A 25,442-nucleotide genomic window follows, 5' to 3' on the forward strand; every position below is an offset into this window, starting at 1 on the left:
CGGTTTGTTGTAAAAATGTATTCAAAACAATACCTAAGTCGTTTCCAAAAGAAATAAGTTGGTATAACAAAACATGCAACTGTCGAAACATCCTAAATGCCCTTGAAGGCAGACGGGCATACGACCCACCTGATGGTGAGTAGTTACCGTCGCCCATGGACTTCAGCAATGCCAGGGGCAGAGCCAACCCGGTCGTGGACGAGCCCCGGTCGTGGACGAGCTTGCAGCGCGCACTCTGCGTGCTGTGGGTCTCGTCTGCGGGGGAGTTGCTGGACTTCGACCGGGCGCGTCCGTAGGTGGCGGATCACGGGCCTCTGGGCAATAGTCACAGGGGCATCGCTCCTTCTCTCTCGTTGTGTTACGGCGGGAGAGATTGAGCGACGCGGACCAAAACCAGCATCGGGGGTTACACGCTCTCCTCCCCCTTCACTTGCTGAAGGGTGGTTCTCCTGGAGATGCGAGGGCCTCCACTTTTTCCCTCTTTTCCTTGTTGTTTTATTGTTTTGTTCACACTGTCCTTTGGTTATTTTTATTTATTTATTAATTTAATTTAAGTTTCAATCTGTCTCTTTCTCTTCTTTTGTTTCCGTTCATTGTTTTATTTTACACGATTTTCTATTCTTCTTCTCCTGTGGTTTTATTTTGATTTTATTTGGTTTTATTTTTATCTTCTTTCCTTTTATACCCAATTCTAAGCTCTGACACCCGGCGAGAGAATGAATGGCTGGTGGGCGACCAGTCGCTAGGGTGTCCCAGGGAACCGAACCCTGGGTTAAAAAATATATAAAAAAGATATAAATGTAATGGCTAGTTTTAAAAAGATACTACCCCAGGAGGGTACCTCCCGCTCCGCGGGGGGAGAATCCCTCCGTGCGGCCGACTCGTCGGACGCACGCTGCCCCACGTACTCTGGGGGGGCAAAAACTGCCTAGACGTCAGGTCCGGGAAGGACGGAGTTCAGAGGAAGATGTCCGAGAAGGACCTTGAAGTAAGCTCCTTAAGAGCCAATGTCGTGTCAGACGATGACATGGCCACAGTCGGTTCGGCCCAATCGTCGACCCGCTCGTCGCCGACACGACGACAGCGGAAAAGGGTCCTTAATATAAGCTCAGACGGGTTGAGCAGCAGCTCCGGTTCGGAGGCTCAGGGCCCGTCAGTTGCGAAGCCCAGAGCCGTGACGCCATCAAAGCGTGGAAGGGGACGCCCTCCGACCACGAGGCAGTGCGTTAGCATGGCTGCTGCCAGGAAGGCGTGCCTTAGGGCCCATAGAGAGGAGAGGGAGTTCACAGAGAGCGCGCGCACCACGCGCCAGAAGAAGAGAGCGGCTGAGGGATCTGTCCCTAAGCCTGATGCCGAGCGTAGGCTCCATCAGAGTGCTGAGGTGGCTCTGACGGTGGCCGCCAAATCTAGTAGCCCGAAGGGCACGTATGTGCGTGCATTGAAGGAGTTGGCGGCCACCGTCAAGGAGGCCACGGAGGACCTTGTGGGCCGCACCGCAACTGAAGAGCCTGAAAGACTGCGTGCGATCAACGCCAAGCAGGAGCAGGAGATCCTACAGCTTCGCAAGGAGCTTGATGAAATTAGGAGGGAGCTGGCTACGGTCTCGCAGGTGCTAGGAAATGCACCAGCCGCAGCCCCGGCCCCAAACACCGAAGAAGAAGAGGAGGAGTTGCGCCTCCAGCGCATTATGCGAGCTGTCGGCACGATGCTCGACGCTCGCTTTGCGGGGCTGGAGGGACGGCTTCTACCGGAGCCGCGAATGCGACCATCGCTAGCGGCGGACAGGCGGAAGAGCCGCGAAAAATCACCGGACCCTCCTATGGTCGTAGACGCTACACTGAATTCGGCACCATTATTGAAACCAGTGCCACCTACAACATCGGCGAAAAAGAGGATACGAGGCCCCAGAAGAAAAGCCACTGCGCAAGTGGCTCCACCTGGAACGCCCACCCTCCTCCCGGCTCCAGCTTCCTTGATCGAGAGCTGGTCAACGGTCACCCGTAGGGGCACTCGGCCGAGGGAGGGAGCAGTGAGGACGGTTCCAGTGGTAGCACCCGCTGAAGCGGGAAAGAAAAACCCGTCCTCTGCAAAGAGGAAAGAGAAAAAGCTGCGTCCTCCGCGCTCTCAAGCTGTTGTGCTCAAGCTGCAGCCGGAGGCTGTAGAAAGAGGACTCACATACCGCAGCGTACTCGCCGAAGCGAGAGCCAAGGTGGACCCCGGGGCACTCGGAATCCCCATCCAGCGCATCCGGTCTGCAGTGACTGGGGCCAAGGTGTTGGTAGTGGAAGGTGCTGATCAGAGCGCCAAGGCTGATCTCCTGGCCCAAAAGCTTCGTGAGGTTCTGTCCGCGGAGGGGGTCATCGTGACCCGGCCAGTGACGACTGCAGCCATCCGCATCAGCGGGCTGGATGACTCCTTGACGCCGGAGGAAGTAGCCGCTGAGCTCGCCCGGATTGGCGAATGCACTCTTGAAGCGGTGAAGATCGGAGAGATCAAGTCTGGCCCAAGTGGGATGGGTCAGGTGTTGGTTCGGTTGCCCGTCGCTGCCGCGACGAAGGTCCTCGCCGTACCGAAATTGAGGGTCGGTTGGAGCGTGCTCCGCGCTCATCTACTAGAGGCTAAGAAGCTACAGTGCTTCCGATGCCATGAGCTAGGGCACGTGAGCGCTCGATGTCCGTCGTCGGTCGACCGCAGCCGTGATTGTTACCGGTGCGGCCAGACCGGCCACGTAGCGTCCGGCTGCTCTCTGGCGCCACACTGTGCTGTATGTGCCTCTGCCGGCAGACCGGCGGATCACGTCTCCGGGAGCAAGGCTTGTGCCAAGTCCCCGAGACCGAGACCTAGAAGAGGAGCTTCCGCTGCGCTTGAGAATGCGCGGAGGCAGCCCGGTACGGCTATGGAGACATCGAATGACGCCCTGTTATGACAGGTGTCCTTCGATTCCTGCAGGGGAATCTCAATCATTCTGCCAGAGCTCAGGACCTTTTGTTCCAGAGCATGGCAGAGGGGTTGACCCATCTTGCGGTGGTCGCCGAGCCGTATCGGGTTCCTTCGAGCCCCGATTGGGCAGCCGATTTGGAGGGCCGAGTGGCTATCATCCGACGTTGTTGTGTAGGTGCTCCGCCCAGGTTCGACGTTGTCGAGAGAGGTTGCGGCTTTGTTGCTGTCCTCTGGGCCGAGGTATTCATATTGGGAGTGTACTTCTCCCCAAACAGGACGCTCGCCGAGTTTGAGGTTTTTCTCAGCGAGCTCAGCCGCGTCGTTGGGAGGTCGCACTCCCAACGGATACTCGTTCTCGGGGACCTTAACGCCAAGTCATTGGCTTGGGGATCCTCGAGGACGTGCCCCAGAGGTAGGGCGGTGGAGGAGTGGCTGGTCGGAAGCGGTCTTCTCGTCGTCAATCGTGGCGCAGAACTCACGTGCGTGCGACGTTTGGGCGGGTCCGTGGTTGACGTTACATTTGCCACGCCCGACGTGGCGAATCGCGTACGCGGTTGGGCCGTGATGGTCGGCGAGGAGACGCTCTCCGACCACCGCTACATTCGTTTCGGTGTCGCAGTGCCTCCGGCGGAGTCTATCCAGGGCTCTTCCTTGCTCGGCGGTGGCGGCGCGGGGGGTCCTCGTTGGGCCCAGACGCGCCTCAACGTCGAGAGGTTGTGTGAGGCGGCTGTAGTCCAGGCATGGCGTCTTGACTCGCTTGGTGAGCCAGCGGACGTGTGCGAGGGGGTGGAGCATCTGCGCGAGGCGATGTCGCGGGTGTGCGACGCCGCTATGCCTCGCATTAGAGCTCTCGCTCCTAAACGCAGAGTCCACTGGTGGACTGAGGAGATCGCTAGCCAGCGCCGGTTGTGCGACGTCAGTCGTCGCGCATACCAACGGTATCGACGTCGAAGAACGCACCGGGACCCCGATGAGGAGGACCGACTGTACGAGGTGTACAGGATGGCCATAAGGGCCCTGCGCGTGGCTATCGGGGAGGCGAAGGAGGCTGCTTGGAACGACCTACTAACTTCGCTCGACTGTGATCCGTGGGGGCGGCCCTACAGGCTGGCGCGCAATGTGCTCCGCCCTTGGGCCCCCCCCGCAACCAGCACCCTGCCGCCGGAGACATTGCAGCGGGTAGTCGGGGGTCTGTTTCCGGATTTTACCGGGACGGCCTTCGTCCCCCCTGTGATGACGACGATGCGGGTTGCTGATGGCGGGGAGCCTGCGGACGTTTCGCAGGCGGAGTTTGAATCGGCTGTGCAGAGGATGCGGGCGAAGCGCACGGCTCCCGGTCCCGATGGGATCTCGTCCCGAGCGTGGGCGCTCGCCTTGACGGGCGATGGTTTGGGGCCTGCTCTCCGAAGGCTGTTCAGCCGGTGCCTCCGTGAGGGCAGGTTCCCAGAGCCATGGAGGACTGGTCGGCTCGTCCTTATTCCTAAGGAGGGTCGGCCACGTGACGAACCGAACGGGTACCGCCCAATCGTCGTGCTGGACGAGGCCGGTAAGCTCTTCGAGCGCGTCATCGCTAATCGCCTTGTCCAGCACCTGGAAAACGTTGGGCCTGATTTGGCTCCTAACCAATACGGTTTCCGGAGGGGTCGCTCGACCGTGGACGCGGTCTTGCGTGTCCGCCATCTCTCCGATTGTGCGTGCTCCGAGGGGGGCGTGTTGTTGGCTGTGTCGATTGACATCGCCAACGCCTTCAACACGATCCCCTGGAGCACGATCGTGGAATCACTTCGGTTTCACCGCATCCCCAATAGTCTCCGCACCCTGATAGAGGACTACCTCTCAGGGCGGAGCGTGATTTTCCCCGAGAGAAGAGGATGGGGACGAAAAACGGTGTCGTGCGGGGTCCCACAGGGGTCGGTATTGGGACCACTCCTGTGGGACATCGGTTTCGACTGGGTCCTCCGCGGTGCTGGCCTGCGTGGCGTCGACGTGGTGTGCTATGCCGACGACACGTTGGTGACGGCTCGCGGAGCTGACTACAGGACCGCAGCGATCCTTGCAACGGCGGCGGTCTCCACCGTCGTTAGCCGCATTCGGAGACTAGGCCTTGAGGTGGCCCTCCACAAGTCTGAGGCCGTATGCTTTCACCCGGTTCGGAGAGGACCCCCTCCGGGCGCGACGCTCATAGTCGGTGGAGTATCGATCGCTGTCCAGCCGAAGCTCAAATATTTGGGCATCGTGCTGGACAGTCGATGGCGCTTCGACCACCATTTTGGTGAGTTGATTCCGAGGCTACTGGGCATGGCAGGTGCGTTAGTCCGTCTTCTGCCCAACGTTGGTGGTTGCAGCGTCGGTGTCCGACGCCTGTACCTGGGGGTCGTGCGCAGTATGGCCTTGTATGGCGCTCCCGTGTGGTCGCCCACACTCTCCGCACGCAATGCGGCGCTGCTGCTCCGAGCTCAGCGGGCGCTCGCGGTGAGGGTCATCAGGGGGTACCGTACGATCTCCCGAGAGGTCGCCTGCGCCCTCGCTGGTTCCCTTCCTTGGGATCTCGAGGCCGAGGTATTGGCTACGGTATACCGGCGCAGGACACAGTCCCTGGGTCGGGGACGGATACCCGGCCTGTCGGCTGTCAGTCGGTGGAGGCGTGCTGCGCGTCATCTGGCGTACGCTAAATGGAGGGAGCGGTTGCTGGAGGAACTTCATCAAACCTCAGCCACCCGCCGGCGCACTCTCGAGGCCCTGGTGCCCGTGCTGGAGACATGGTCAGATCGGCGACACGGCGTGCTCTCCTTCCGCCTTACGCAGGTCCTCTCGGGGCATGGCTGCTTCGGGAGGTACCTGTGGAGGGTTTGCAGGAGAGAGCCACATCCGGGTTGTCACCAGTGCGGGCATCCGGATGATGACGCTCAGCACGCACTCGAAGCGTGCCCGCGTTGGGAGCACCCGCGGCGAGATCTCATCGCGGTGCTGGGGAGGGACCTCTCCTTGCGGGCTGTCATTGCCCGCATGCTAGAGGACGAGAGTTCGTGGGAGGCCATGGCCAGATTTTGCGACCTGGTCATGGCCTTCCGCGAGGCTGAGGAGCGCGAAAGGGAGTGGAATCCATCTTCGGCTCCTCAGCGAAGAAGGCGGGGTGGGCGACGCGGGCACGATGCTCCCGTTAATCTCCCGTAGGGACTGTTGGGTACTGGGTGCGGGGGCGCCCGGTGCTCTGCTGTCGGTTCCGTGGTGAGGCGGCGCAAGGTGGCTCCTATGCGCCACTCACGGTGTCTCCTGAGACGACGTCCTGCGGGATCTTCCCGGGGATTGGATCCCGTCCTATTGTCAGGATGGGTACCGGCGACGGCGAGCCTGCGGCGCGCATTGTGCGGTACCGTAGGTTTCGTGGAGTCGGAGTGGTGGAGCTCGATGGGGTTTAGTCGGTAGTCGGTTTTGCGGGGCGGGTCCTGCGTGGTAGACGCCGCGCAGCGCCTCGCGCGCCTTTCTCAAGGCGTAGTCTCCAGGTAGGAATTGGAAGAAGAGGAGGACTTTGGTCTTCCTCTTCTCCCTCTTCTTCTCTGGAGGCGCCGGAGTCCGACATAACCCGGTCTATTACCCCTCTCGACCGGGTATCCGTAAATGGATTCCCCAGCGTTAAAAAAAAAAAAAAAAAAAGGGGCAGAGCCAAGCGGCTGCCTACCGAAAATGTTTAATTTTAATTTGGAAAAACCCCTTTTTAATTTTAAGAAAGTGTTAGAATCTCAGGCAGGTACCAATTTTTCTAATGAAATACTTACGTACTCAACAAATGTTCACGATTGACTTCCACGGTGAAGGAATAACATCGTGTAATAAAAATCAAACCCGCAAAATTATAATTTGCGTTATTACTGGTGGTAGGACCTCTTAGGTAACACCACCTTGCCTATTTCTGTCGTGAAGCAACGTTTCATGCGCTTAATAATGCGTTTCAGCTTGAAGGTAACCACTTAACACCAGGTGGGCTGTGAGCTTGTCCACCCATCTAAGAAAAAGAAAAAGAACCCAGACAAAGAGCAAACAAACCTGTTCATTACACGAGTGTTTGCCCGACGTGGGAATCGACGCCACGATCCTCAGCACAAAGGTTAGCGGCCCTAACTACTGACCCACCGAGTCCGTAAATAATCTACTTTCAATAATTTTTACAAGAGGGCGTAATTTAGAATTTGGCTTTCACTGACTTACAACTCAGTCGAATTAATATTGTTATGCCATACATAATTATGCCAAAATAAACACAAATCATCCACAACAAGACTAGCAAACATTTCCCCAAAACTAGAAATGTCTACCTAGATCAAAACAGCAACATTTAGAACTCCATAATCCAGCTAAAAACCTAGCCGGATAAAAGCAGGGGTTTTTCCTTGTCCACTATATAATTTCACGACTTTGGTCATATATATTTTTATGAGTTCAATTGAATGATATTATTATTGGCTTGTTTATTGATATTACGTTTCACGGTTCGCTTAATAATCGGGTTGTAGTAGTAAACAAGATTATTTAGATGTTATCAAATTTTATTGACAGTATTTTGCAAATCGACGAATGTAAGATTAAATACTTTTGCTCATTCCATAGTCGGATGGTATGTGGCAAAAAAAAAACTGGAAACGCACTGTGGATGACTCCAATGACGCAGTGGCTCCAGTTAGTATGTAAATGACTTCGAAGTCCATAGGCACTTCAACGTGAACTGTCTCAATTGAATTTTTTTTTCCGGTTTTGGAGCCCATAGACATCTACAACGTAAATGCGCCACCCACCTTGAGATATAAGTTCTAAGGTCTCAAGTATAGTTACAGCGGCTGCCCCACCCTTCAAACCGAAACGCATTACTGCTTCACGGCAGAAATAGGCAGGGCGGTGGTACCTACCCGCGCGGACTCACAAGAGGTCCTACCGCCAGTAAAAAAAACGTAACCATGTAACGTATTGCCTCGACCTAAGTGTCATAATGTTTAATCTGTTAAAATTTTCGTTAATTAAACCGTAGCAAGCCGAGTTCTTGCACCTGGGACCGTCGCGCGATCGTCGTGAGCCAACATTCTTAGCTGGGAACAACAAAAATTGAAAATTATTGCCCGCTTTGTTATTAGTGTAATTAGTGAAAACGTTCGAGATACACTCCTTGTGTTATGAGAACAGTTTGTTTTAACGATTCTATTTTTTTTTTTTTTATTCATTATTTGTACACAAAGTTAATATAATACAGTAATCGCGATAAGATATGAAAAAATGGCGAGCTTAACTCAACAATTGAGTTATCTACCAGCTAACCGTTCTTAAAGAAGGAAAGCTTTACATGAGTGGGTAGATGAGTACGATCTAATTAATTTAATTATTGATACTATAGACAATAACAATAAAAATAATAAAAATAAACACTAATACATAATATATCAAACTATATAAATACACAATCTTTTTCTATTTGCGTATCACATAAATGTCGTGTAGGTGTGTGTGTGTGTTCGTTGTGTGCTATCTAGGTTCAATTTAGACAAAAAAAATAATTTAATGAGAAATTGTAAATATAAAAAATGCAATGGATCTTTTGTCAACTGGCTTTACTGGTGGTAGGACCTCTTGTGAGTCCGCACGGGTTGGTACCACCACCTTGCCTATTTCTGCCGTCAAGCAGTAATGCGTTTCGGTTTGAAGGGTGTGGCAGCCGCTGTAACTATACTTGAGACCCTAGAACTTATATCTCAAGGTGGGTGGCGCATTTACGTTGTAGATGTCTGTGGGCCCCAGTAACCACTTAACACCAGGTGGGCTGTGAGCTCACCCACCTAACTAAGCAATAAAAATAATATTCACTGGTGAGCTCCGGTACTGTTAACGCGGAAAGGGGTTTCGGATAGCGATTTTTCTACTAAGAAACCAAACTGTGTAACTGTCTTGTGACAAACATAGGCTTGATTGTGGTACCTATCCGTACCGGCAATACGACCTACATAAATTTTGCAAGTTGAATTTTATTACACAATTTGATTCCTTTGCTGTATCAATGGTTTCTAAATAAATAAAAAATGTATGTATTTACTTAGGAAAATTAGTACACATTTATAAAACCTACTTATTTAATGTTTACCACATTATGTTGTTAAATCATCAGTACAATAATGACAAACTAGAATAAAATATAAAATCATTATTATTCATAACAATGAAAATGTAAAGTGAAACGATTTACACCGAAAAAAAAGGTCAAGGCTTCGGGCGTTGGATATTCCAAATAAGTATTTAAAAAATGAAGAAAAAGGGTTCACAAATCCACCGGGAGTCAATCTCGTTAAAACAACCCCGTAATATTTACATTCAATATTAATATTGGAATGAAAAATACGAATGGAAATCGTGCTGCGAAATGCAAAATTTAAATTTCTTACGTTTTCCTGTCTCGGCCACTATTTATTCGCTAATTTTAATGCAGGTAGACCACCTTCAAAGCTCACACGTGTGTATTTTTTACCACTATCGCATCCATTTCATCCTCTAAGCATTAGTAGCCTATATAAAAGGCAAAATAGACTTATCTAAATAAATTCGATTTCCAAACCTATCTCACTGTCGGCAATATATGATTTAGGCTACGGTAACCACTTAGGACTAGGTAGTAAAAACGTTCACCAGACGAATGCGATAGAGAATAACGCTAATGTCGTTACGCCATACACATAGAAAAAATGTGAGCCGTCACGGGACGTCTGGCAGATGTGAAACATCGACATTATTTTGTAAAAGTAATATGCAGAAAAGAACAGATTGTGATAGGAACTAAATATTATGTCATAATGATAAAATAAAATATTACGAAAAAATCATTTGTTTTCAAGTAAAACACAGGTTATGTGTACTGTAGTAAACAATACACACTACGGAGTACACACTATAGGTATCCGAGGTCAGTGTAGCGAGAGAGATGGCTTAACGCCGGATCGAGTGGGAGAGAATCGCACAGCCGATTGCACATGGCGACGCGTCGCCGCGGCATGCGTCGCCACGCCAGAAATCGTTTTTACGTGCGGCTATAGATGTTTCACATCAAAAGAAACGAAGCGTTTTCATGTGTAACATTCACCCGTATTTCACTAGAACAGTTTCCGCGGATATTTTTGTCGCTTTACTTAAAAATTAACAGTTCCAACCCCGAAATTTTTACAAGTCCCCGAAGAGAGGCTTTATTAAAAGATTTCAATCCTTATTTACGTTTGTTGTTGACTTTCAATTTCGGAATAAATAATGAAACAAAAATTGATGCTTTTCCTTTTTTCACACACTATTTATTTACACCGGTATTTATTTATCTATTTATGTCACGGAAATTTTGCACATAATCTATATATTAATACGTGAAGCAAAAACTTTATACCGCTTTTTACGAAAATTGCGCGGACGGAGGAGTATGAAATTTCCCATACTTATAGAGAATATAGAGAAGTGCAGAATCCTAATATTTTTTTTAAATTATGCATTAAAAATACATTATATCAATAAAGAAAACATTACACACACTGCCGTGTATTTGACACACATACATATACCTACTCTTTGTTTATTGTCAAACTTTTGTTATTGAATATAGTCTGTAGTCAAATTGAAAATAGGTTAATATTCTTTATCTTTAATATTACGAGTATTTGTTTATAGTGTTGTCATGGCGAAATCTGTGACTATAGAAATATGATTCTTTGACAATAGAACCATAATAATGTCCAAACTTATAATTTTAATTAATTATAGTCGAATTTTGACTACTGCGGGAACACTAGTTTTCATTAAATTCAAGATGTTCTATTAACTTGATTCGCACTCATTAATAATCAATGACACAATTGAATACTGCAATAATAGTCAGGTTCACCAAGATTTAAAATAAACAGTTATATTTTTAATTCGGCCTGATAATAAACAAGCGGGCTTCTAATCCATTTGATAGAGAGGGGTCATTGACGTTAGACACGCTCCCAGCTCAAGACTCAGTTGACGCCTCTTTTCATTGAACAAATAGGATAGGGCTGCTCAAAAAATCCCTGACGTTACCGAATCATGTTTAATTCGTTAAAGAGCGAGATAGCCGATGGTATCACGATTGTCTCATCCCGAAAACATCAATCGATTACCATAATAATCATACATATAGCTCCAAATCGTACAGCAATCGATTCGTTCTTAAAACTCACGGTTATTTCTAAAATTTAAATCTGCGAAAAAATCCCGGTGAAAGCTTTTGCTTTACCGCCATAGGAACCTATAACGAAGTTTTTTAAGTAACCAATTCATTTTAATAATACATTTAGGGGTTTTTTTTCAGCCATAAAAATAGGGTTCGGAAGTTACATTAACGGCATGGTTCGAATTAGGGACTGAAGCGATTCCAAACACCAAACAGTGTTTCGCTTGCACTTGCAGAACAATTGTAATGGGGCAATAGTCGGTGAACTCATCAGTGGTTATTTGAGTTCGAAATTAAGACAACGTGAATATCGCCCTCCATTTTGAGATACGAAGTGTAAATTTTGGATTTAAGGCCTATCAAAGATACGCTGAATGACTGATCATTATCAGTCGCACTAAAAAACAAGAACGTCCGCTACAGCTTTCATCTCAAACTGCAGCGTCCGTAACAGGGGCGCGTGGAATGACCGAAGTTTTCCTTGCGACTTTAGCGTCTAAACACGAGGCTAATGCGAAATCGTAAACGAGTCGAACTCGGCTGGGATTCCGTTTGCATTACCTTGCAAACGGGCTTTTTGAAAAGTTAAATATTTGATTAATTTTTACTAGCTAACCCGGCAGACTTCGTAGTGCCTCAATCGATAAATAAAAGACACATCAAGGGGACACATCAAAGGAAAAACAAAATTGTATGTTTTATATAATTCCGAGCTTTTTTATATTTTCTCACCTTTTAAACCTTCCCTGGACTTCCACGAATAATTCAAGACCAAAATTAGCCAAATCGGTCCAGCCGCTCTCGAGTTTTAGCGAGACTAAAGAACAGCAATTCATTTTTATATAAATAGAGATTTATTACACTTCATGAAAAAGAGCAGACAAAATCCGCGACCGCCTCCCGCCCGCAGGTAGTCGTGACACCGGAGTCGGACTCCGCTCGCCGCGTAACCCCGCCGTCGCGTCCCAAGTCCGCGCCCGCTCCTAAAATAGCTGCCCCGCCCCCGCTGATACTTCAAGAGAAGACAGCGTGGAATCGAGTGTCCCAGGCCCTTCAGGCAAATAAAATTAACTACACCCATGCGCGTAACGTCGCGCATGGGATTCAGATCAAGGTCGCAACGCCGGGCGACCATAGGGCCCTCTCAGCATACCTCCGGAGAACATAGGTTTCCACACCTATGCTCTTCAGGAGGACCGCGAGCTCCGCGTAGTAATACGCGGAGTACCGAAAGAACTAGACATAGACTATGTTAAGGAGGATCTGATCGCTCAGTCACTCCCTATAGTTAGTGTGCATCGGATGCACAGTGGGCGGGGCAAGCAGCCCTATAATATGATTCTTGTCGCGTTGGAGCCAACCCCGGAGGCCAAAAAGAAAATTTCATGCCTCTCGAAAGTTTGCGGCTTATCCGGGGTCTCCATCGAAGCCCCCCATAAACGTGGCACTCCCGGGCAGTGCTACAGATGCCAGCTATATGGCCACTCGGCGCGTAATTGCCACGCGCGTCCCCGCTGCGTGAAGTGCCTCGGCGATCACGCTACGTTAGATTGCGTTAGAGATAGGGAAACCGCGACCGAACCCCCAAGTTGTGTCCTATGCCTTAAGCAAGGGCACCCCGCGAACTACCGTGGATGTCCTAGGGCTCCGCGCAAGCGTTCAACCCTCCCAGCTCCGCGAACCGTCGGCCCAAAGACTTCGGCACCCTCAGTGCCGAGACCTGCCTTCGTGCCGGCTGCAGTTCCCATGGTTTCAGCGTGGAAAAAGCCGCTGCCGTATACGAAGGCGGGAACGCAAACCGCACCCCCGCCCCCGCTCGCGACACGCCCCGCGCCCCAGCCCCTGCTCGCACCTCGCCCCGCGCCCGCGTTCCGCCCCCCGCAACCCTCTGCCGTCAACGACTTCGCGCTCGTGCGCGACTTCGTCACCACTGTTAACTTCGACCGTCTGCGATCGTTCGCAGACGCGATACGTAGGTCGGTAACCCCTGAACAGAGACTCGCGGCCGCGTTCGATCACATGGACGTATACGAGTCCGTGTCCCGCACTTTATAAAAATCTTTACCGGTAATCAATGGCGCAAAAAGGTAGAGAAAAACCGTATTCCCTTACGTTAGCATTCTACAATGCTAACGGACTCGCGCGGCAACGCGATCAAATTTTCGAATTGCTCCGCGATAATCTTGTAGATATTCTATTAGTGCAGGAAACCTGTCTGAAGCCCTCGCGTCGCGACCCGAAAGTCGCGAATTACATCATGGTTAGGAATGACAGACTCACCGCCTCCAAAGGCGGGACTGCCATTTACTATAGGCGGGCCCTGCACGTTGTCCCTCTCGATACTCCCTCGCTCTCACATATCGAGGCGTCAGTGTGCCGTATCTCGCTGACGGGACACCAGCCGATCGTCATCGCATCCGTTTATCTCCCCCCGGACAAGCCCCTTCTGAGCAGTGACATCGAGTCACTGTTCGGCATGGGAGACTCTGTCATCCTGGCAGGCGATCTAAATTGCCACCACACTAGGTGGAACTGCCATCGTACAAACGTCAACGGTAGGCGTCTCGACGCGTTTATAGACGACCTCACCTTTGAAATAGTCGGTCCCCCAACTCCAACATGTTATCCGTATAACATCGCGCTCCGTCCGAGCACTATAGACCTGGCATTGCTTAGGAACGTAACTCTGCGCTTGCGTTCCATCGAAGCAATGTCAGAGCTCGACTCAGACCACCGACCTGTCGTTATGCAGCTCGGTCGCCCTCACAACCCAGTCACTGTTACGAGGACCATGGTGGATTGAAATAAGCTGAGCACGTGCCTAGCCGACGCCGCTCCGCCAATCCTCCCTTGCGGCCCGGATTCGAATCCATCCCCCGAGGACACCGTAGAATCCATAAACATCATTACCGATCACATCTCTTCCGCGATCATTAGATCTTCAAAAGAAGTCGATGTGGAGGACAGCTTCCACCGCATCAGACTGTCCCCCGACCTTAGGAATCTCTTAAGAGTTAGGAACGCGGCAATCCGGGCCTACGATCGTCTTCCCACGCATTCAAACCGGATTCAGATGCGTCGTCTACAACGCGAAGTCCACTCCCGCTTAAGCGACGCGCGTAACGATAATTGGCATAGTTATCTAGAACAACTCGCGCCCTCCCACCAAGCATACTGGCGACTAGCTAGGACTCTCAAATCCGAAACTACCGCTACTATGCCTCCCCTCATACGCCCTTCAGGCCAACCACCGGCATTCGATGACGATGACAAGGCTGAGCTGCTGGCCGATGCACTGCAAGAGCAGTGCACCACCAGCACTCAACACGCGGACCCCGAACACACCGAGTTAGTCGACAGGGAGGTCGAGCGCAGAGCTTCCCTGCCGCCCTCGGACGCGTTACCCCCCATTACCACTGACGAAGTTAGAGACGCGATCCACAACCTCCAACCTAGGAAGGCACCCGGCTCCGACGGCATCCACAACCGCGCGCTAAAACTCTTGCCAGTCCAACTGATAGCAATGTTGGCTACAATTTTAAATGCCGCTATGACGCACTGCATCTTCCCCGCGGTGTGGAAAGAAGCGGACGTTATCGGTATACATAAGCCGGGCAAACCGACAAACGAAACTTCTAGTTACCGTCCGATTAGTCTCCTCTCGACGATAGGAAAAATTTACGAACGGCTCCTTAGGAAACGCCTCTGGGATTTTGTTACCGCGAACAAAATTCTCATAGACGAACAGTTCGGATTCCGCTCTAAACACTCGTGCGTACAACAAGTGCACCGCCTCACGGAGCACATTCTGATAGGACTAAATAGGCGTAAACAAATCCCGACCGGCGCCCTCTTCTTCGACATCGCGAAGGCGTTCGACAAAGTCTGGCACAACGGTTTAATTTACAAACTGTACAACATGGGAGTGCCAGACAGACTCGTGCTCATCATACGAGACTTCTTGTCGAACCGTTCGTTTCGATATCGAGTAGAGGGAACTCGTTCTCGTCCCCGTCAACTGACCGCCGGAGTCCCGCAAGGCTCCGCGCTCTCCCCGTTATTATTTAGTTTGTATATCAATGATATACCCCGGTCTCCGGAGACCCATCTAGCGCTCTTCGCCGATGACACGGCTATCTACTACTCGTGTAGGAAGATGTCGCTGCTTCATCGGCGACTCCAGATCGCAGTAGCCACCATGGGACAGTGGTTCCGGAAGTGGCGAATTGACATCAACCCCACGAAAAGCGCAGCGGTGCTCTTCAAAAGGGGTCGCCCTCCGAACATCACTTCGAGCATCCCACTCCGTAGTAGGCGCGCAAACACCTCCGCCGTTAGTCCCATCACTCTCTTTGGCCAGCCCATACCGTGGGTCTCGAAGGTCAAATATCTAGGCGTCACCCTCGACAGAGGGATGACATTCCGTCCCCATATAAAAACGGTACGCGACCGCGCCGCGTTTATTCTAGGACGACTCTATCCAATGCTTTGTAGTCGAAGCAAACTGTCCCTCCGTAATAAGGTAACTCTCTACAAAACTTGTATACGCCCCGTCATGACGTATGCAAGCGTAGTGTTCGCTCACGCAGCCCGCACCCACTTGAAATCCCTTCAGGTTATTCAATCACGATTCTGCAGGATAGCCGTCGGAGCGCCTTGGTTCCTTAGGAATGTGGATCTCCACGACGACCTGGAGCTCGACTCTTTTAGTAAGTATCTACAGTCGGCATCGCTGCGCCATTTTGAGAAGGCGGCACGACATGAGAACCCTCTCATCGTAGCCGCTGGAAATTACATACCCGACCCAGTAGACCGAATGGTAAACCGTCGACGTCGCCCAAAGCACGTCATTACGGATCCTCCTGATCCATTAACGGTGCTTTTAGGCACCACAAGCACCGGTCACCGTCCTCGTCGAACCCGTCGCTTGCGACGAAGGGCTCGACGAGCAAACTAACCCATAGACACAGCCCACTGAGTTTCTCGCCGGATCTTCTCAGTGGGTCGCGTTTCCGATCCGGTGGTAGATTCTGCGAAGCACTGCTTTTGCTAGGGTCAGTGTTAGCAACTCTCCGGTTGAGCCCCGCGAGCTCACCTACCAACGTTAGGGTGAAGCTGAAATAGCCTCTCAAGGCTATCAGCATAGGGAGGAAAAAAAAAAAAAAAAAACATATAAAATTTACATTGGCGGACTTAATGCCTAAGGTATTCTCTACCAGTCAACCAAAGGTAGTGCAGAGTAAATAGTGGTAGGTGTAATGAAATTTATATTGAGTTACAACTACATACACATATACATATACATACACAAATACATACACATATACATACATACATACACACCTACATATGTCGCGTGGTTTTTTTACCTGCCCCCGAGCGCCTCCGAAGGAGACCTAACAACTCAAGAGCAGCTGCTTCGCGAACGAATCTGCTACCGGATCGGAATTGCGACCCGCTAAGGAGATCCGGTGAGAAACTCAGTGAGCTGATGGGTTGGGTTGCACGTCGAACTCTTTGTAAAGCTCGACCAGTACCGTTACCGGGGTCCCTAAGCGTGCTTCTAGTGTCAGAGCTGAAGGTGTCAATTCCATAACTTTTATTTCCTACCTATGCTGATAGCCTTGAGAGGCTATTTCAGCTTCTCCTTGACGTGTAAGTGAGCTTACGGGGCTCAAACCGGAGGTGTTGCTAACACTGGCCCTAGCAAGAACAGTGCTTCGCAGAATCTACCTCCTCGGAAACGCGACCTACTGAGACGATCCGGCGAGAAACTCAGTGGGCTGTGTCTATGGGTTAATTTACTCGTCGAGCCCATCGTGGCAAGCGACGGGTTCGACGAGGACGGTGACCGGTGCTTGTGGTACCTAAAATATCGGAATCGGGAGGATCCGTAATGACGTGATGACGTCGTAGCGTGCTGGCGATGCGTAGATTACTCATAGTCATCGTTGTGTATGTGAGCTCATCACAGTGCAGCGTTGAAGTTAAATAGTAGCATTGCTATACATGTAAGCTAAGATTATTATTTTTTATTGCTTAGATGGTTGGACGAGCTCACAGCCCACCTGATGTTAAGTGGTTACTGGAGCCCATAGACATCTACAACGTAAACGCTCCACCCACCTCGAGATATAAGTTCTAAGGTCTCAGTATAGTTACAACGGCTGCCCCACCCTTCAAACCGAAACGCATTACTGCTTCACGGCAGAAATAGGCAATATTAAATTAATATTTCTAAAACGCCCGTCTACTGCGTTCGGAACGAAGTAGAATGATGCTAACTTTTTCAATAATTCGCTCTGTTCCGCTTTGTAGGCACAATTAAAGAGAAAAAAAAACAAAAGGTCGTTAGACGTTCAAATTACAGAGCAGTATTCAGTGAGACAAAGATTAAAATTCACTACGGCTTGATTTGTTTAACAATGAAATCGTCGCAATTATATTCGATATTTTTTTGTAATTTATTCAAATTCGAATTATATTTTGCTTCGAATACATCTCTATTACTGTAACTACTATTACGCCTCTATTACTGTACTGTACCTGTACCGCGTTCGCGATAGGATTTTAGATGCAATTCCACAATCAGACTAATTGGTCTCCACGTTTGGGCCCATCCAATAATAGTGTGCCTAATGCGAGTCTTTTAACGTTCTCGATAGCGTTAAAGTTAACTCAAATTTGTATGGAGTTGGAACGCTTGCCTACGTGCTTTCTAAAAAGCGCACGCACGCACGCACGCACGCACTCATGCACACACACACACACGCACTCCCGCACACACACACACACACACACACACACACTCACACACTCACTCACTCACACACTCACTCACTCACACACACACTCACTCACACACACACATGCACGCGATACCTAAAATCTATATTTTCAAACGCAATGAATGGGCTTGGCGACGGCAGGAGATGTTTCCAATTACATTGTTCACGAATGGGAACCAAACATAGGCCAAGCAAATCCATTACCCTAGGTGGGCACTGAAGCTCCTGAACAGGGAGCTCCTGGTGGAGGCCTCTATGGCGGCGGCGTGGGCGCCCACGCGCCCACAACCTGTCGATGTGGAAACCGAGGCCGAATGGTTCCGGGGCGCGATGCACCGCATATGTGATGCCTCGATGCCCCGGGTCGGCTCTCGGCATTCTGGACGGCGACAGTCGCCCTGGTGGTCGCCCGAAATTGCAAGACTGCGTGCGGTCTCCATTCGGGCGAGCCGCCAGTGCACTAGACACCGCCGTCGCCGCCGCCTGCGGCGCGACGAGCCCGTCGCGTTCGCGGAGGAGGAAGCTCGGCTGCACCGTGAATATCGCGCTGCGAAGGACGCCCTGCGGCTGGCCATCAGGCGGGCCAAGGAGCAGAACATGGAGAGACTCTTGGAGGCGCTCGAAGCGGATCCGTGGGGGAGCCCATACAAATTGGTACGCGGCAAGTTACGCCCGTGGGCCCCCTCTATGACTGAGCGTCTCCAGCCCCAGCAGCTGCGGGACATCGTTTCGGCCTTGTTCCCGCAGGAGCGGGAGGGTTTTGTCCCTTCCCGCTATGGGCGGGCCGTCTGACACCGTCGACGGCCAAGCTCCTGCTGAGGTGCCCCGTATTACCGAGGCAGAGCTCCGGGTGGCCGTTGTCAAGATGAATGCGAAAGACACGGCCCCCAGCCCGGACGGAGTCCACGGCCGGGTATTGGCCTTGGCCCTCGGTGCCCTGGGGGACCGGCTCCTTGAGCTATATAATGGCTGCTTGGAGTCGGGACGGTTTCCGTCGCTCTGGCGGACGGGTAGACTTGTGTTGCTGAGGAAGGAGGGGCGCCCGGTGGATACAGCCGCCGGGTATCGTCCTATCGTACTGCTGGACGAGGCGGGAAAATTGCTGGAACGTATTCTGGCTGCCCGCATCGTTCGGCACCTGGTCGGGGTGGGGCCTGACCTGTCGGCGGAGCAGTACGGCATCCGGGAGGGCCGTTCGATCGTGGATGCAATTCTTCGCGTGCGGTCCCTCTCGGACGAGGCCGTGTCTCGGGGTGGGGTGGCGCTGGCGGTGTCTCTTGACATCGCCAACGCATTTAACACTCTGCCCTGGACCGTGATAGGGGGGGCACTGGAGAGGCATGGAGTGCCCCTCTACCTCCGCCGGCTGGTTGGGTCCTATTTGGGGGCCAGGTCGGTCGTATGTACCGGGTACGGTGGGACCCTTCATCGTTTTCCGGACGTGCGTGGTGTTCCACAGGGGTCGGTTCTCGGCCCCCTCTTGTGGAATATCGGGTACGACTGGGTGCTGAGGGGCGCCCTCCTCCCGGGCCTCCGCGTTATTTGTTACGCGGACGACACGTTGGTCGTGGCCCGGGGGGATGATTATAGGGAGTCTGCCCGTCTCGCCACAGCGGGAGTGGCCCTCGTCGTCGGAAGGATAAGGAGGCTGGGTCTCGACGTGGCGCTCAGTAAATCCGAGGCTCTGTGGTTTCACGGGCCGCGGAGGGCGCCACCCGTTGACACCCACATCGTGGTTGGAGGCGTCCGGATAGGGGTCGGGGTGCAGTTGAAGTACCTCGGCCTCGTGTTGGACAGCCGGTGGGCTTTTCGTGCTCACTTTGCGGAGCTGGTCCCCCGATTGATGAGGACGGCCGGTTCTTTGAGCCGGCTGCTCCCGAATATTGGGGGACCGGATCAGGTTGTGCGCCGCCTCTACGCGGGGGTGGTGCGATCGATGGCCCTGTACGGTGCACCTGTGTGGGCTGAGCCGCGCAACCGGGCCACTATGGCTCGGTTCCTGCGCCGGCCGCAGCGCACCGTTGCCATCAGGGTCATCCGCGGATATCGCACCGTCTCCTTCGAGGCGGCGTGTGTTTTGGCGGGGACGCCGCCATGGGAGCTGGAGGCGGAGTCGCTCGCTGCCGACTATCGGTGGCGCAGCGAGCTTCGTGCTCGGGGCGTGGCGCGTCTCCCCGAAAGTGAGCTGCGGGCGCGGAAGGCCCATTCTCGGCGGTCCGTGCTCGAGTCGTGGTCGAGGCGATTGGCCGACCCCACGTGGGGGCTACGGACCGTCGAGGCGGTTTACCCGGTCTTTGATGACTGGGTGAATCGTGGCGAGGGACGTCTCACCTTTCGTCTGGTGCAGGTGCTGACCGGGCACGGATGCTTCGGGAAGTACCTGCGCCGGATAGGGGCTGAGCCGACGACGAGGTGTCACCATTGTGGACACGACCTGGACACGGCGGAGCATACGCTCGCTGTCTGCCCCGCGTGGGAGGTGCAGCGCCGTGTCCTGGTCGCAAAGATAGGACCTGACTTGTCGCTGCCTGGCGTCGTGGCGTCGATGCTTGGCAGCGATGAGTCATGGAAGGCTATGCTCGACTTCTGCGAGTGCACCATCTCGCAGAAGGAGGCGGCGGGGCGAGTGAGGGAAAGCTCTCCTCACTACGCAGAAACCCGCCGCCGCCGGGCAGGGGGTCGGGACCGGGGTCGTATCCGTGACCTGGCCCCCTAAGAGCTAGGGGTCCCACCCGTTTTGTGCGGGGAGAGACCCAGACGTGGGGTGGCGTGCTTGGCACGCTCACCCGCAATAGGAAGCCGGGTGATGGTAGACCGCGTTCCCCCGACCGCTCTGGGGGAAGGTGTAACGCGGCGCCATCAAAGCGGGCTCTCGGCCCGCTGAACGAGGGAACCGGTGGTCGTGTCGCTGGCGGCCACCGGTACGGCGTCCGTGGGACGGTGGGATGGATGTAATGTGCTCTGCGTCAACCCTGTCCCGCCGTTTCAATAGCCCCGACTGGGCTCCGGCCCGGTCCGAGGTAGGGCACCGGTTGTGAGCGGCAGGAGTTTTTAGTGGGTTCAACTCCCACATACCCCACCTGCCGCGCGGGTGGGGATCCGGCGATTTTCTCCTGTGGAAAAAAAAAAAAAAAAGCAAATCCATTAGCTATTACCTATCATCTGTTATTTTGTATTATTTATCGTTATGAATTTAACTAAATGGTAGCTAAAACCTAGAGCGGATAACACTGGATGGAATTGCATTTATCATGGCGGGCGAACATTGATTATTTCGTTGACAGCAGTCCCACGTGATGGCCATTCACAAACCCATTGTCACTTAATCACGAAATATTATTGTAATCTCTTACGGTTCGAGTAATTTAGCCGTCTGTATAATTAAAATATTGACAAGTCAATATTACCGTCTATATATTTCAATTTTTCCTGAAATTCAACGGCCACTATGGGCGCTGATGAGTTCACGAATCAAGAGCTATATGCGATAGCCCGGCCTCCCGACACACTATTAAATATTTTGCAATTTTGTATTACTATTAATCGATATTATTCCTTCATCATACAAATCATAAAAATAGGTATCTGCCTGCGGCATTTCAAATCCGGTATGGTCGCTTTGCTTAATACCAGTACATTCTAGACTAGGCTGGCTGCTCAAACCTATCAATCAGGCCTCACGATACGCCCTTCCACCAGGAAAATCCAGTTATAAAGTATTGCAAACAAAAACATATTACGTTAAACTTTTGTCAGTGGGCAACTATACCTTACTATAAATACCTTACCATAAACTAGGCTAAGCTTCTCTATTTATTGCTGATAGCTAAGATACGAGCTCAAGATAGCTGACGAAGGTCGAAGTCACAATTCCAGGTTTGCTGATTTATGTCAGAAAATAACTAAATGTAGAATTCAAAAACTATTTATTTAATTAAAACTTTCATTTTTTTCGAACGCATATTTGGTTTTGAAAATCAACTTGTTATGTTGTACAACTATGTATTTTTTCTACCAAACTTTGTTCAAACCAAAATCAAATCATTGAATTATCAAAAAATACAAAGAACATTCCAGGAAATCAACTTAAAATTCACATTCCCTATAACAGATTGATCAATATTTTATGGAAACTTCTACAATGATCAAGTTTTTGAAAATTGCAAAAAAATTGCCAACCTAATTTTTTATACAACAAACATACACATAACGTATATTTGAATTTTAATATAGGTTTTCATCAATCTTGAAGACCTTATATTTGATAGACAAAAAAACGCAATGCCCAAAAAGGAGTAAATTATTCGATTATTTCAAACATTTATAACTGATTATCACAGATAATAAAATGTAATTGAAATAATTAACTAAATTTAATCATAATATACCTAATAACATTTAATTCCATAATGCACAAATCTCGACATCTGAAAATCGATAATCAATTTTACACGAAAACAAATTGTCGTGCGCTAATTGGAAACAATGGCAACACCGAACGCCCGGGGACTACACGGTTGTCTATCCGATTATGACGATCATATCGATACTGATGTCGTTGAAATTGATTTAATAAATTGAGTGATTCGTGTAAACAATAAATGTATTAACATTGCAAAATAAATTGTTGCAGTGTCACTTCGGTCTTTTTTTCGGACAAGTGGACGAGCTGACAGCCCTTCTACTTTTAAGTGGTTACCGGAGCCCATAGACATCAACAACCCATAAGGAATATGGGAAAAACCCACTTTGGGAAATGAGTTCAAGGTCGCAGTTTTATAGTATGTACAACGACCGCCCCACCCTTCAAACCGAAACGTATTAATATCGAATCGCAATCGAAATAAGCAGAATATCTTATCTTATCTTATCTTATACCTTTAAACGAGCAATTCTTGTATATATATAATCTGAACCTCCGAAACGACTCCAACAATTTTCATAAAATTTAGTATACAGGGGATTTCGGGGGCGATAAATCGATCCAGCTACGATTTATTTTCAGAAAATGTTGTTTTATTCGTGTTTTCGATAATCAACTCTTCCCGACATCTATTGGCGAATAATAATACTATTTTTCTTAATTGAGAGCAACTAACCGCTTTTAAGACACAACAAGATGGCGTTATCAAAAAAAAACCGGTCATCATCTAGTAATATTTAATGTTCTTAAAAAATACTTTTCCACACATGTCGTTCTCATATAGAAGACTTAAAAATCACTAATTCACAGGTATCGTATATTTCGGCAAATAAATCTAGCACACTGCACACAGATTAACGCCTGAACAACTTCGAAGTTCCAATCTAAGTTTAAGATGTCACGGCTCAAAGCGTATCGCTTATACAAACAAGCATCTAGCTGATAAACCGAACCTAGACTAATTGAGAATGTTTATTGATGTTCTGAGAGACTGCGCTTTCGTCCATGTCCCGTTTCTGAGCGCTTTAACCTCGGAAAGCAAATTTAAAACGTCACAACGGTCAATAATGCCAAATCAAAATCGATTTTATGGTCAGTGCTGCCACATTACAAAATCATAAAATGTTTTCATAACTTCATAGTTAATTTTGGATGAAATTTCTCTTTTTGAGTTTTTTTCAATTTAGGTTGATTTTAGCTTGGACTATCTTAGTTTCAAGTTATGCAAGAAGATTGTTGACAAAATTAATACGAATATTTTGGTAACAAATATTCGGAGTCGAGATGTCTTGGTCAAAGGTCTTGAGTTAATACAATTAACTACGTTTAAACAGAACGTAGTTGTAAATTTAATTGATTTGCATAATTGGCCTAAGGAACTTTGCAAGTGATATCTTAACTTTGTGATTATCTGAACTGAAGTCGACTTTGAGAACGGGAGGTCTATCATTGTATTTTGAAAGATTTTACAGTTGGTTTTCATGGTAGGCGGAGCAATAACGTGACGAATTCCGGAAACCACTTAACCTTAGTTATCTGTGTATTTCATCATCATCATCATCATCAACAGCCCATAGTCGTCCACTGCTGGACATAGGCCTCTCCTAATCCCCACCACTGAGCCCGGTCTACGGCTCTCCTCATCCACTTCTTGCCGGCCACCGTTCGGAGGTCATCGCACCACCTAGCTAGGGGGCGTCCCACGTTACGTCTTCCGCTGCGCGATATCCACTCGAGAACCCGTCTGCTCCAGCGATCGTCAGTCCTACGGCATATACGGCCAGGCCACTGCCACTTCAGCTTGCTGACTCTTTGAGCTATGTCGATGACTTTAGTTCTCTGGCGAACAACCTGTGTATTTACGGCAATAAAATAAAAACCCTATTGAAGAAAACGTGAACTACGATTAAGCCATTTTATAACGGCATCCCATTAAACTACGGTGATCCATTGTACACATAAAAACTTAAAAACCATAAATGCGAAGTGAACGGCCTGAACACAGACAGGTCATAAAGAGGCCGCATTAAACCTCGCTTGCTTAGATCCTGTCAGACGAAAGGAAATGAAAACGGCGCTCACCAATGCCATCCTTCCGGACGTTTTCGACAAATACTTAGATACATAGAAGAATACGTATCTACATTGAGTTCTTTTATTATGACGCTGTAAAGCTCGATACAAAAAAAATCTATATGCATTTCAGATAAATAACATTCGTACACATTATCGTTCGAATCTGAACATCGGAGAAAACGTTACAGAATGCTTACTGGTGGTAGGACCTCTTGTGAGTCCGCATGGGTAGGTACCACCACCCTGCCTATTTCTACCGTAAAACAGTAATGCGTTGCGGTTTGAAGGGTGGGGTAGCTGTTGTAACTATACTTGAGATCTTAGAACTCAAATTTCAAGGTGGGTGACGGCATTTACGTCGTAGATGTCCATGAGCTCCAGTAACCCCTTAACACCAGGTGGGCTGTGAGATCGTCCACCCCATCTAAGCAACAAAAAAAGATGTGTGGTGTCGTGGCATACCGGATAGGAACGAAGTTCCTTATTATAAAAATATTAATTTTAAGTTCTATTCGCGGTATAAAGAAAATAAAACTGGAGGTTTCGCAACAACCCACGGTCATTCGGTAACGCGCGAACTTATTGTGGTACACTTCATTCACGGTTGTTTGCATAAGAGTAAGTGTATTGCGCAAACGAACGCTCTGAGATCGTGGTCAATGAATGATAAAGACATATGTTAGTTTTTGTATGTTATTACAAAGTTAAGTCGTACACTGTGTGCATTACTAATAAAAATCTTACGTTACGGACGTTTTTTCCCGGTTAGGGTACACCTCCGCATCGTCTCATAAGGAAATTCGTTCCAAAAAAAATTGCCTTGTTCTTAAACTATTTTTGATTTGCTTATTAAAGGACCACACGAAATACTATGACTTGTATAAATCGAAACGCGTCAATCGAAATAACTCAGTTCTGTAAATATTAATGTGCGCAGTCTTAAAAACTTTCACATTCAGACGCGGGCCACTAACGTAATTTTCCTAACTAATTTAGTCGTCCGTCCTCC

At 49.7% G+C, this 25,442-nt stretch overlaps 1 protein-coding gene across 1 annotated transcript; it reads left to right on the forward strand.

Annotated features, from left to right (window-relative positions):
* Positions 1-2,997: 2,997 nt before the first annotated feature.
* Positions 2,998-20,979, forward strand: LOC149502863 (uncharacterized). Its single transcript, XM_089728503.1, is given in 4 exon segments — positions 2,998-5,128; positions 5,246-5,568; positions 18,121-18,702; positions 18,704-20,979. Coding segments are annotated over 4 exon segments (4,983 nt in total). The 3' UTR covers positions 20,651-20,979.
* Positions 20,980-25,442: the final 4,463 nt, after the last annotated feature.

Source organism: Bombyx mandarina, chromosome 06, assembly GCF_030267445.1.
Source record: "Bombyx mandarina strain Sakado chromosome 06, ASM3026744v2".
Taxonomy (NCBI): domain Eukaryota; kingdom Metazoa; phylum Arthropoda; class Insecta; order Lepidoptera; family Bombycidae; genus Bombyx; species Bombyx mandarina.